Source organism: Limulus polyphemus, unplaced genomic scaffold (assembly GCF_000517525.1).
Source record: "Limulus polyphemus unplaced genomic scaffold, Limulus_polyphemus-2.1.2 Scaffold3267, whole genome shotgun sequence".
Classification (NCBI taxonomy): Eukaryota; Metazoa; Arthropoda; class Merostomata; order Xiphosura; family Limulidae; genus Limulus; species Limulus polyphemus.
The window spans coordinates 45747-60606 of NW_013668877.1; the positions used below are offsets into that span (position 1 = coordinate 45747).

A 14860-nucleotide genomic window follows, 5' to 3' on the forward strand; every position below is an offset into this window, starting at 1 on the left:
CCATCCTTCTTCTGGACTAATACGACGGGAGCTGACGAGGGACTATCTGATTTCTCGACTATCCCTTCTTTAATTAGGCCATAAATGACCTTCTACATCTCTTGTCGCTTTGCTGGAGCTATTCTCTTTGGGGAGATCTTTATTGGATTGCTTGTGTTTATTCTGTGCTCCACAAGATCTGTGCAGCCAAGTCATGATCTCCTTTTGAAAAGATGTCTGCATAATTCACCAAGAGTTCCCTAACCCGAAGAGCCTGTGATGATGACAAATGGACTATGCTCTTCTTATAGAGATCAGTTATTTCTTCTAGAGCAGGATGTCCTTTCTTTATGGTCGTATTCCTTGCCTCATCATTGACTAGCTCACCACCTGGCACACACCCAACAATGCCCCTTCCTTAAGTGTCTGCTCACATTTATAGAAGTTAGCCACTGTTATGGGTACTACTTGATGACCTGCCACAAGTGACCTTCCAATCTTTACGTCCGCTGGCCTGGATGGGTCTTCCATTGCTTCTACAAGCATCAGGCTTCCTTGGAGATGTTCTTTTATTCTACCCCAAATTATCTTCTCTAACATAGGGGTATTGTAATTGACATGCTGTGACATGCAAATCAACAGATGCAGCAACACTTACCGGAATTTGGCCTTTGTTTTTCACAAACGTCATCATCAACTCCTTCAGTCACTTTGACTTCAGCTTGACGGCACCTGGTTAGTTCAACCTCTCTTTTAACACTTACCGAAATTTGGCCTTTGTTGTTTCCAAACGTCATTTTATCAAAGTTAACTACACACTTCCTCGGTAGTAACAGTTCAACTCTAATATGCATTGGTCTTCAATGTCAGCCAAGTATACTTTGTGCCTGTCCTTTATGCACATGAGCTCAGTAGTTACCCACACTGGTCCCCACAACCTTGCATAATGTCCTGTCATACCACAGAGTTTCTGTATGGCTTCTGGTGCTACTTTGTGATCCAGCACCTTGATACTCACAATGGTTTGCTGAGATGCAGAATCTATGACAAAGTTGCACTTTTCGCCATTCAACTTTCCTGTCATGTAGACACTATGTGTGCTTGCCATTTACACTTAGCTGTTGGGACTTTCACAATGGGGGTTGGTAATCGTCACTCAACACCAATCACTACTGGTTTCCCGAAGCTGACTTATTGGTAGTATTATTCTTACACTGGCTCCTCAGATGTCCTTGCTCTCCACAGTTCCAACAACATTTCCGAGTAGCAGCCATTCCTGCTGTGGCATCTTCCTTGTGTTGAAGTTGCTGGCATTGAGCTCTCTTGTGCCCAGGTTTGTTACAGTGCCAGCAAAGTCCCTCAAACTTCTCTGAAAGCTGCCCTTTTCTGGCCTTGAATCCTGATGACTGTACTAACCTTGGTACCTCTGTGCTGGACTTAATATAGTATTTGAATTCAAGAGCTCTGGCCATTGCATCCTGCATAGTAGAGGGTTGTGCTTGCTTTACTTGTATCTTCAGTTGTGGACTGTCCAAGGCGACTACAAACTGATTCCTGAGCAACAGCTTGAGAACATTGGGTTGTGCAATTGGATAAGCATTGTGTGCCATACTTTCCATATCCTGTGCCAACTCTTGTAGGCTTTCCCCTTTAACACGGACTCTAGTCCTAAACCTAGCCCTGTAGACTTCGGACTGGTTTTGAGTTCCATATCTGAATTCTAGAGCAGCTACCAGTGCTCTATAGTTGTGCCTGTCGTCTGCTGACAACTGTCCAGGTATTTCCAGTGGTTGTCCCTTCAGGCTCGTTGCCAAGTACACTGCTTTCTGCTCCTCTGTCCATCCATTCCTTTCTGCCAGGAGTTCCAGTTGTGCTCTATATGCTTCTCATGGTGCCTTCCCATCGAATTCCTGTGGCTTCCTTTGTACTAGATCACCCTTATTGCTGACACCAATGTCTGGAATGTGACTTCTGGTAGGACTGAAGATGTTTGCATTATGGTTTAGCTGCAGGATCTGGAAGGGGTTTCCTGTTGCCTGGGGCTGCTTAGGTCCATGGTTAATATATTCTTCTTGGCTGCAGACACCACAAGAGCTCAAGATAAGAAAAACAAGCCCCTGAAAGTCTCAAAAGGTGACAACCTGAATGTAGATCTTCAGGAACTTAAAGAAGCACAGAAGAAAGTCCCTTCATTACAGTAACCTTGGAACAGGGCCCAGGAGAAAGTCAACCACAAGAGAAAGGGTGAAAAAGAAATACAGAATAGAGGACCAAAAGAGAGTGCTGTACCAGATCTATCAAGACAATTCTACTGGAGAAGTTAAACAGATCACAGTACCAACAGAATACTGGACTCAAATGATGAAGTTGGCTCATGAGTCCATTGTGGAATGACACTTATGAGCGAAGAAGATGGCAGACAGAATCACCAACAACTTCCATTGACCAGAGGCCATTGGAGATGTGATTAGATTCTGCAGGTTATGTGACATCTGCAGAGTACCCAGAGGGAAGGTAGCCAAGGTGCTAATGGGTGAGATGCCTTTCATAGAAGAGCGATTCAGTAGAGTAGCTGTAAATTTGATTGGACTGACTACTAATATCTGTAACTGACAAGGGCAACCAGTACATGCTGACAGTAACAGAATATGGGACACATTACTCAGAAGCCATAGAACTGCTGAAGATAGAGACAGAGAAAGTAACAGAAGCCATTCTGGAAGTTTCCTGCAGAGTAGGCTTTCAACCAGAAGTTTTGAATGACAGAGGGACCCAGATTACCTCAGAATTGATTGAACAGATGTGCAGACTCATTAGCACTAGGCAATTCTTTACCACCCCATACAACCCCAGATGTAAAGAACTCTGTGAGAGAGTCAACAGAGTCTAAAAGAGCATGCTGAAGAAGATATACTAGGAGAGATTATGTGACTGGGGCAGGTACTGACAGACAGTATTATTTGTTTACCAGGAAGTCCCACAAGCGAGTACAGGATTTTCACCATTCAAATTGCTGTGGAGAAGAACAGTATGAGGTTCAATGTAGATATTTAAAGGACTGTGTACAGAAACTGAGTGGAGGAGATGTGTCATCTTGCTAAAGAAAGTTTGTATGCAGCCCAAGGCAGTCAGAAGCACTTCTATGACAAGAATGCCAAGGATTGATGTTTAAGGTTGGACAGAAGGTCTTAGTTCTGCTACCTGTAAACAACAACAAACACTGTAGTGGAAAGAACTATTTGAAGTACAGGAAGTGGTCAACAGAATGGATTATTGAAATACTACGCCAATCTGTTGAAGAAGTACTTCGAGAGGGAAGAAGACCTAAAAGGTGCAGCTATTGAGACACAGATGGACATTGCAGGCATGGTTGTCAAAGATGATGACACTGTCAGAGAATATGAAAACAAACTGACTGGCAAGCAGAAGAAAGAACTGCAAAATCTACTCTGCTAGTACATACATGTCTTCCAAGATAGAACAGGCAAGACAGACCTTGTGCAATAGAAGATTGAGACCATGACCATGGATCCAGTCAAGGTAAAGCCCTACCAGATGACCTATGCAATGAGAGATCTGATCAAGCAGGAAATTGAAATAATGTTAGAAACTGGAACCACTGAGCCTTAAAATTCAGCTTATTGTTTACCAGTGGTATTCGTTAAGAATAGGGACAGTTGTTTTAAAATGATACATTAAAATAAGTCAAATATATATACAAATGTTTGTTACAGAGTTAGTCATCACATTTATATTCAGACCCTTTAAATAATGGTCTCCTTTTGTCAAAATCCACACAGTCTGGTTCAGTTACTTTAGAACACATTTGACAAGATGAACTAGTCTTCTCTGCTCTATTATTACAATACAATCGGTGATAATTTCACTTAAAAGTTGCCACTATACACTCTTTATGGCTAAACTCACAATCACATAGTCTCAATCTAGCTATATTTCTTACTAACTTCATCTCATTAACTCGAACTACATTTTGTTTGTGTATTTATAGACTGCCGGAGGCCTACATGATATTATGATGCAATAATGCTCAATTGTTTCTGGTAACACGATGCAATAATATAACAAATGCTAATTCACAACAATTGAACTACACAACATATGTTTCATACACAGTTAAATAAATAAACATGCAATAAACTATCACTTCTAAAATAATTTAACACTCACACTTATACTTAAATCATCAAAATCATAATACTTGCATTAACTTCAACAGTCGTGTATATATAACAATAAGTCTTTCTTCAAGAAAAATATTGAAAATTTTTTATACTATATATGCAGTCTTTTTTCAGTTCAAGCACAAAGCCTACTAATATAGTCTGCACCAACATTTGCAGTCTACTTGATGACGTCAATGAGGAACCTGTACTTCTGAAGATACCACGCGTATCTCATGATCCTTGCACTGTCAATTTTGCACCTCTTGGTGTATGCAAGAGGCTTGATGGTCCGTCTGGGTGATGAACTCCTTCCCATAGAGGTAGTTCTGGAATTTCTGGATGGTAAATATGACAACCAGACACTCATTCAATCACAGAGCAGTTGTTCTCACTACTCAGCAGCTTTTCACTGATGTACCTTACAGGAAAAAGGTCATCTTCATGTTCTTGCAGAAATACTGCTACAATTCCAATGTCTGAAGCATCAGCCTGAATGATGAATGGTTTGTTGGAATGTGGCATTCTAAGGATTGGGGAGTTACCTAAAATGTTCTTCAACTTTGGGAATGTCATCTGCTGTGGTTGTTCCCACTCCTCTTCTATGGCTATCCGTCAGTAATCCACCTTGTGTCCAACAAAGTTTAGAACAACATAACTGATGTAGCACTTAGATGGTCTTATGCTCAGACCTACTACCCTCACTCTCTAAAACAGCTCTCTGAGTTTTTCAAGTGGTCTTTCCATCTGGCTATGTTGGTCTGAATGTCATCCACATAATGCTCGATGTTGGTGGTTTTGTGCAACATCTTCTTCATCCTGTGGTTGAATGTTGCTGCTAAGTTATCTAACCCAAATGGCATCCTCTTGAATTGGTAGCTTCTATCTGGTGTCACAAAGGCTGTCTTCACTTTAAATCCTGTCTTCATTGGGATCTGCCAATAACATTTACTTAGGTCAATCTTGGAAAAGAACTTGACCCCATCTAGTTTTGCCAGGATATCCTCTGGGTGGCCTATAGGTTCAGTGTTGCACTTTGTCATGAGGTTCAGCTTCCAGAAGTCTATGCAAAAGTAGTTTGAGGTGGACACTTATTTTGGAGAATCTGGCCCATCCGAAACAAAAAACTTGACAGTTTTCCAGAGCTGTAGTGGCATTGTTTACTGCCTGATGTTGGCTTTCCTGCAATTGCTGAGTCATGGGTCAAACTAATTCTCATTTCTATGTTTCTGCTTTGGTCTTCCTTTCTAAGATGACACGTTGGTGGAGAAATCATCAGTATAAGCTGTAGCGTATAAACAATGGGAGAACGAGAATAGCCCTCTCCAATCACTGAACACCAGTGTAGCTGCATTACAGCATCTTAATGTGTTGGTGGTTGGTTAACTTTCAGCTTGGCTTAAGCTTGGAGCAATGTAGGTGCCTGGGTAAGATGGTCTGTTTGAGGTATAGCCACTGCAACTGCTAGCTTCATTCTCTTTTGTGATTGGTTCAAAGACACTGCTTTATACTTCATCACAGTAAGTGTGAAAACATCTCTCACACACACGTGATGTTTTATCACTTTAATGGATAGCTGTTCCGTAAACTTGTCAATGAGGATGTCCTTGTTATTTACCTAAGCCATTAGAGGATAACGCTTATTGTGTAAATGGTGCAAAACATCTGCATAGGTGGCAAAGTTCTTTTTGGTACCCCTCTTCAAATCCTTCAACTTGACCCAATGGATTACTTAATTTTCCACCAATTTCCAACTTCGCTACAACTGTCTCACAATCCCAAAGTTGCATAAGTCCTTGATGGAGTCTAGGTCTGAACTGTCTAGTTTCAAGGTCAGGCATTGTACAGCCTTCTGTGAAGACTAGCCATTCCAAGCAGTTAATCATTTGAAACACTCAAGAAATGGTCAAAATATTTCTTAACTGTACCTTTGAATGTCAGGAATAAGCTGTTTTGCCTCAGTAGTGGCCAGAACCTCTCCAGGAGAATATTTCTCCCAGACTCAGCCCTTTCATAAAACCACCCATTTTCTTTCAGTAACTGACTCTCCCTCTTGTTCTTAGGTCCTTCAAGTTTTGGAAAATGCTCTTTCTGTAACAATGAAGCCTTTTTAAACTTAATAAGAGTTCAAGTAAAGGGCAATACACATGTCAACAGAAAACATGAAACTATGCAAAGATATCCTTTAGTTACAGCAACAAAATTTTCTCCTTCCTAATCTCTTTCTGATATGCAACTTTGACACTCAAAGCTTGTTTATGCCAACTAAAGCATCATATTGATAGTATATAGTGTGTGTGTATATATATATATATATATACTCATAACTTACTTCAATTTCTGTCTGGTAATTAGATATATAATTACAATTCATTTTTTTAATTGATTGTAAGAAACAATAAATTCATAGCTACACTTGCTATTTGATAAAAAGTCATCATTATCTATTCAAATAAATTCAAATTTACTACTATTAAAATGAAAAATACTTCATAAAGAGTTTACACTGTTCCTCTAAAAAGAATTGTTGAACAATGTATTAAATTTAATGCCAAAATCTACTTCACCTTAAGAAATATGTATTTCATTATCACAGTTTTTTCTTTAGTTCGTACCAAAGTAACTTACAATTAGTGTAATCTCATAAAATCACATGTTGTATGAAACACAAGTTTATAAGGTAAATAAAATGAAATAAATACAAGTTAATTTCAATACTTAAACTTATCATGTTATTTATTCTACATAACTTAGTTTACTTTTTCAATATGTAATTATGCTATAGGATACTTGTATTTTCATACACTAATAAGTTGTATTAAGGAGTTCAAGTTGTCCTTGGTGAAGAACATTAGTGTTTAATATGCAATTTGCATTTAACTATTCACTGAAGAATGGAAAAACATATCCCAAACACCTTATTCTTTTTTTTTTCTTAGTATCCATTGTGTTTATGACAGATATTCACTGGAAATAAGGATTTTCCTTAGTCTGCCTACCAAATGCTTAAGTAATGAATTACAGTGTTCAATTCATCATCTATATATTACTGCCATATACAATCATGTTAGTCTTGATACCATAGTATAGTATATAAAGAAACTGTTAAAACTTGCAATACACAATACAAGTACTCAAGTCTACTTGTTGTTTTTTTCTATAATGAAATTTGAAGTTTGATTTAGCACCAACCTGCACCATTATGAAGTCTGGTCAACAGGTCCAAATCTGAGATTTGGTGAGTCCAGCTATAGGCTTCTAATTCTTCTTGACACAAAATCTGAGGTAGCTGTACTAGTGTCTCTAAACAAGGTCCACTAAGCCTGGGACTTGGTACAATGTGCAAAGGGATTTCTAGGCGCATGTATCTAAAGTAATATGAAACAAAACCCTTCTGAGAATCTATACCGATACTAACTGGACTGCAAGTAAGATGATTCAGATTATAAAAAAACAAAAACATGGGAAAAAGTAAACATGAATAAACAAATAAGTCTCAAAACAGCAGTAAGCACTGGAGAAGCCAGTAAACATGAGGAAGTGTGGTATTCTGAGGCAGTGTTTCTTGACCAGTGTGCTGTAGCACATTGGTTTGCCATCATATATGAACAGGTGTGCCATGGAATTTTCGAAAAGTTATAAAAGAAAAATAAATAAATGAAATGTATCATTTATATAGATTAGTTTTTGTGGTTGACCCAAAGTGTATTCTTTCTTGTTGCTTTTTTATAGTCGATATGATAATAAGAGTTGTGTGTTTGGCTAAGTTTTCATAAGGTGCTGGGAGGGGGGGGGGGGGTAAAAGTATGCCTTGGGTTGGAAAAGGTTGGGAAACACTGTTCTAAGGCAACTTAAAAAAACCAACTGGTAAATAATTAAAACACAATATCAAGAAGTTCATTATTCAGCAAAATCGTAACAGAATTCAACTACACAAAGTAATAAAAGCAACTGAGAGAAATGTTTCACATACTTACTAACAAATAAATAATGGCAAGTAATCCCTGTGGACAGCAAATACTAGATACATTTGCTCTTTCTTGGTAGGTCAGTCTTTCAGTATATTAGCTTTTGAGAGATAACTTTACCAAAAGAAGACAAAGCAAAATCTGAGAACTAATTCACTCTATGTAGTCAAGGATAAATCTCAGTAACAATTAACTGAGCTTATATTTATATTACAATTTTAAATCAGACAAGTCTTTCCAGAAGACCAAGACATTAGGCAAATCCAATTAATAGAAATGATAAATCTCAGTTTTCAATTTCATTTCCACACAAAATTGAGATGCCAGAAAACTAAAGTATGACCACCTTAATGAATTATTCAGTACATTAGGAAGGTATCAAAAACATGAGTCTTGGTCCATGGACTCCCTTAGGACCGGTGAATAATTTAAAGGAGGTACACAATGGTAAATATTAAGTTTCCATATTTCAACTTAAAAAAACAAAAGAGAGAGAGAAACAATACTGTGTTCAACGAAATGGAAATAACATTTTATTTAAAAATTAACTTATTTATGTGAGTGCTGCTTTTATACACTGTAGAGTCAGCTATAGTAGATAGATCTAAGTAAGGGGGGGGGGTATATAAGATGATCTTTGGTTGGTGGAGAGATTAACAACCAATGCTTTAGCTCATAATTTTTAGCATTTTTCTAGCTACTCAGAAGAAACAAAAAATATTGGGAATTTTATATACCAACTATAACATATATAAAACAATGTAACTGTCCTAGGGCAATATTATAATTTAGGTTAACTTTTGTAAGTTATATTTTTTATTTTGATTCTATCTTTAAATATTTTGCATGCAGTTGATTTTAAACACATTACTTGATTTTAAAAAACCACTTGCTCTTAATCTTCAAATTGTCAATGTCTTTACATACCTTCACTACCACAGGAGTTTACATACTGCATCATACTGACTGGCAAAATCAGTGACCAAAAGTCAATATCAGAGTTAGTATTCAAATAGTAACTCAATGAAATACATAGAAAAATTTATTACATTTTTTGACAGTAGTTTCAGATCAATGAGGTCAACAGAAACAAAACAGTGGTTGTATACAATTTGTCCAGAGAGGTAGCTGTGTATATAAAATATTTTTGCATAAGGAAATGAGATGATTATAAAAAGTCAATTAAGCATATTTTTAAATGGAATATACTGAAAAATACAAAAACTCTACAGTTTCTGCACCATTTACCATAATATCAAATCCACAATTTTGAGTATTCTATTTTTTAACAGAAGAAGATCTTCATGCAGTAATTTCCAACACATCAGAATAATTAAGCGATATCAACTGAAGAGGAGGTGAAATATGGGTGTCAAAGAACAAGAAATCTATGTGATAATAATGAGACAAAATGATATAGTATTGTGAATGTGATATGAGGAATGAATTTGAACTATTTAAGTAATATTTTTATTTATATGGCCTCTTTTTATTTTTGCTACATGTTTTAAAATGCATGAAATTAATTTTATTTCATCTGGAGATACTTTGGAGGTGATAAATGTTACTCTGAATGAATACTTTGTTATGTGGTAATTCAAGGATAAATCTGCAAGCAATCATCTAATCTCCACGAAAACAATAGGTATGTGGATCTAATATGTGAAAAAGAAAGGTGTAGGAATCTGTTGCATATGAAGTAAAAGAGATAAGACATGGTGTTGAAATTTGAATTAAAAGATAAGACACTTTAGTGGTTAAAGAAAGAGAAGAATGACTAATTGCCATACGTTTTGGTTACAAGGCATCTCCATAAACAAGATCAAACACATCAACTTGCAACTATCCTACAAAGAGCAGATGAGTTCCTCAATTGGCAAGCTACAAAAAGTAAAACTACAGGCAAAACTATTTACACATAAACTTGATCAGATTAAGCAGGTTATAAATTAATACTTTAGAAAAAAATATGAATTATATAGCTAGTCCCTGAAATCCAGAATGCTAAATTATTGCAACTGTCTTGATCTACTTTTTTCATTTATTTGTATTTAATTTTTTATATCAATCAGTTACTCATTTTCTGTTTTTAAGAATAATTATGATAATAAACTATTTCTTATATCTTTGGCAATAAGAAGGTCAATATGTAGATATGTTTTAAAATTGTAAAATCATTAAAAAAAAAACCAAAACCCAGTCTTGAATAAACAAAGGTCAATCTGAATTTAAGTCCAGTGGGGCAATTTTAGTTTTAGGGGGTTCTGAATGTAAAGTATACGACGTGGGGGATGTGATGACATATCACATACACGTTGCACTGATGACTATGCAGGAAGGTTGGCAAATTTTGTCTACTCACTACACCCTCCCCACACTTTTTTTAGCGGGTTCCAAAGAAGTTATCAGGCAAGGGGCATGAACATTTCTGAGTGCCAATGATTATTTTGAACTCCTGCTCTGTAATTTTAATGTGTATAAATAAAACTTTAAGGTCAAATTAGAAGGCTTAAAAGACTCAAGTGTTTTTTGAGTTAAGTGGCAGAATAAGTAGAGAGCTATTTGTTTTTTTTTCAGGAACTGTTAGCAAAGCATTTTAAAGAAAATTTATGGATAGAAATAAATTACTTAAGTTTTCTGTCTTTTGGACAAGTCGTTTGATCTTAAGGTAATAATCTGAATGTATATCATTTGAGTGTAAACATGCAAGAAAGAGAGTAAAAAAAATTCAGTAATTAAAATATTGCAAACATGTTCAAACGGTTCCCACTTTTCGGGTTGAAGAAATTTCAGGACTTATTCCAGGGCCTTTTAATTAACCCAATCGTGACTGGCTACTAACTTTCTGTGTAGCTAACGCAAGTATTACTATATTTCGTTCCAACAGTAAAACTAATGGATGAAATTGTTTAAAAATTCACAAAAATGTTCATAAATACCTGTAGTTCAAGATATATAAAGCCTGTTACTCTGATATATTTAGTTTTTTTTGCATTAATGTCTTTAATATCTTGGGAAATTACATTAGGAAATGGTATTTATAAAATATAATTACAATATATATATATATATATATTTATTTTTTTTCCACATTTGAACTTTTTACTTTTTATGTTTTAGTACATTATTTTAAAATCTCTAAAAACTTTTTGTCATCCATAAAATGCAAATTTTGTCTATTTTTAATTTTTTAACAATCACATACACTCCTTATCCCGAGTTATGGTTTCAAGTAATATACAAGACCGAAAATAATATTTCTTAAGTAAACCTAAACAATAAACAAGTATTTTTTAATTTTTACATAGGATTTCATGTTTATATATGTATGTAGAAAACATTTTTTTAAAATTTTGTTTCATAAATGTGTTTATTTCAAGTTTATGTTTCAAAGCAGCCATACTTTTGTATATACACTAAAATCTTAACTTTTTTCAAATAAGTAGCAATAAATAAACTCGCTCACATACCATGAATTGGGCAATTGAGTTAGTTGGAGACTGATCAAATGGGGGAAAAAATTAAAAACACATTCTTAAATATTCAAGATAAGCATGTTCATTATAGAAAACAAGGGTGACTGCAAGTAATAAAAAACTAGGTTGGCTCACGAAAGGTAGAAAGGATAAAATTAAGGAAAAACAAAAAATATAATTACTGCAATGATTTGAGATTTGGTCAAATGGGAAACTAGAAAAAATAATACAAATAAAAAGGTGAGCTGAAAATCAACAGTAAGGTTTACTTCAAATACATTAAGGGTAAGCAAAATGTTAGAATATGAGAGAGGCCTATGAAAGATGATACAGGAAAGCTAATATCTGATGATTATTGGATGGCTAGGTTATTAAATTCTACTTTTTTCTTCAGATTTTGCTAATGAAGATTTAAACAATATTCTTCAGCCTGAGTAGTTGTGAGATGGAAACAAGATTGAACAAGATGATCATATTATATCTGAACTAAGAAAAGATTGGAAAGTTTAAAAAAAGATATAACTCCTGGCCAGATAATATTTACCCAATGGTTTTGAAAGAACTCAAGGACTAGATAAGTAAGCCACTTGCTATTATTTTGTTCAATCCTTGAATAGTGAGTGGGCAAGTGCCAGAAGATTGGAAGTTGGCTAATGTTACTTCTCTTCTCTTGAGAGATGATAAAAATCGTCCCAGTAATTAGACCTATTAATCTTACACCACTGTTGAGATAAGTTTTTTTTTGAAAGTCTGATAAAAGATTCTTTGCAAAGTCATTTAATATAGTTTGGAATTTTGTTGGATTATCAATATAGTTTCACTAGGGAAAATCTAGCTTTGCTAATCTGATTCTGTCAAAAAATGCCACTATATACTCTTTATGGCTAAACTCACAAACACAATCTAGCTCTATCTATCTATCTAACTAACTAACTGTCTATCTTTGTCTTGCTTACTCGAATTACATTTTGTATTGGTATTTATAGACTGACAAAGGCCTAGAACTTTCTAAACACTACACAATATTATGACGTAATAATACTTGATCAAAACAATGAGAAAAACGTAGAAGGTTCTAGTAGCATGATGCAATAAGTGCCAAATCACAACAATGGAACTTGTCATGGTTTGTGTGGCCATGATTCTTTACAGTAAGTATCTGTGACTTGTTAATGATAAATTTCAACAATAAACAGACAGCACAAAATTCACTTGTTTTAAAAAAATATGTTCAAAACAAGTCAAACATATCTACAAAACTTTGTTACCCTATTGGTTATCAGTTGTATCCAGAACTTTAACTAACTGTCTCCTTTTTGTCAAAGTTCACACAGGCGGGTTCAGTTACTTTAGAACACAATTGACAAGACAAATTATTCTCCACTTCTCTGTCATAATAATACAAGGCTGTGATATTCACTTTAAAATCACCACTATAACTGTTGATTACCACAGTTGCATCCAGAGCTTTAAATAACTGTCTTCTTTTTGTCAAAATTCACACAGGCCCCTTGACAAAACAAGTTATTTTCCTCTATCTCTGTTATTACAATACAAGCTGTGACACTTTTGCTTTAGAAATTGCCAATATATGCTCTTTATGGTTAAACACACAATCATGTAGTCTAACTTTGACTTTCACTAACTTGCTTACTTTACTGTATCTGCTCATATTTATAACATGCGACAGAAAAATCTAGAAATAACTAGCTCTCTAATAACAACAATATTACACATAGTAATAGTACAATGATTAAACTACCTGGGTACAATAAATGGCAGATGGCTTTTAATTATAATGAATGCAATGTAATGCATGTGGAATATCACAATTTGAATTAAGAGTATAATTTTGATGGGAATAACTTTAACAATGTTATGGGAAAAATAGAACTTGGTGTTGTGGTGGATCAATTTCTGTTACTAGTAGCAGGGCAAACAGAATTTTAGATTTTATCTACAAAAATAATGAATACAATTCTAAAAAGGTTATAATGCCAGTGGTTAGGCCAAATTTGGAGTTCTGTATTCAGTCTTTGGCTTTTTAACTTTAGAATGATATTGAATTGTTAGAAAGGGTTGAGATGAAAGCTATAAGGATGACATCTGAAAGTTATTATTTTCCTATACTGAAAATATATGTCTGATAGGTATGTACCTACTCTCACATGTACAGCTATTGTCATCCAGTGCTATTGTCATCCAGTTTTTAGCATGCCACAAGCCTTGAACTCCTACATACCCCACAATCAATGTGGTTCAACTGCATCTTGTATGCAAATCATCATACGACAACCCTCCACCAAAAGGAGTGCAACACACCCTCCTGGTTGGTTCAGAATCTGAATCACAATATATCGGAAGCTCAATTACGTAGAAGAAAGACTGTAGAAGAACCATCTATATACAGGAATGTGGGGAAAGCTAAAATGAAAGTGCTTCAACATGTAAAGTGGCTAGAGTGAGATGGACCATATGTAGCCAGTCAATTCCAGTCCAAAACCAAGTGGTATCAAGAATAGAACCTCCAACCCGTGATAAGAGGAGGATCCTCACCATCTTCACCTCAAGTTACGTAGAATGGAAGGATATACTAAGCCAACTGATCTATGAAATGGGCACATGTGTGGAAATCCACAAACAACCATACATCTGGAAATTTGACATCTGAATGATGATGGGAAGAGATTTGCCCATGTAGCAAGTCATATCAAACTCAATCAGACTGGCATCCCATTGCACAACATCAGCCTCAGGCAATAAGGTGGAGCATGAGATGACGAACTGTCACCCTGATCCAATCTGTGAGCCAGAAGGAGAGGAGGAGTTCATGTCAGGAAGACATTGGAGAGGTGCCCAGGTGCAATACCAGTCACTGGGCAGGTCCCGAGAAGTGAATGGGAGTACATTATAGACTTGTAAGGAAATAAAAGAGGCACTTACCCATTAAAGATGGTGGGTAACCTGGAAAATGGTGACTGGAGGGAGGCAATATTCTGACTGCCAACTGGCACGAAGCTGCACCTTGAAGACCGGACCGTAATCCATGTATGGGACAGGCACGGCCGTGATGGAACCAGAGCAGACGGACTTAGCTGCGGTGTCAGCGAGCTCTTTCCCGTGAATACCGACGTGGCCAGGGCTCCAGAAAAACTGGATGGAAATAGAAGATAGCAAAAAGTGGGCCAATCGGTGTTGAATATCGACGAGAACAGGGTGAGAACTAACGTTAAGCGATTCCAGGGCCAATAAAGAG

The 14860-nt window shown here is 35.9% G+C and overlaps 1 protein-coding gene across 3 annotated transcripts in view; it reads right to left on the reverse strand.

Annotated features, from left to right (window-relative positions):
• LOC106469025 (lys-63-specific deubiquitinase BRCC36-like) overlaps positions 1–14860 on the reverse strand; it is a 104855-nt gene that overhangs the window by 21118 nt on the left and 68877 nt on the right. For 2 of the 3 annotated variants that reach the window (XM_013929478.2, XM_022397424.1), the window contains one exon: positions 7353–7528. In XM_013929478.2, coding sequence (XP_013784932.1) covers positions 7353–7528 — 176 coding nt within the window. Of the gene's footprint in view, positions 1–6088; positions 6252–7352; positions 7529–14860 lie in introns of all 3 variants that reach the window. The other variant, XR_002612781.1, reaches the window with a different exon arrangement.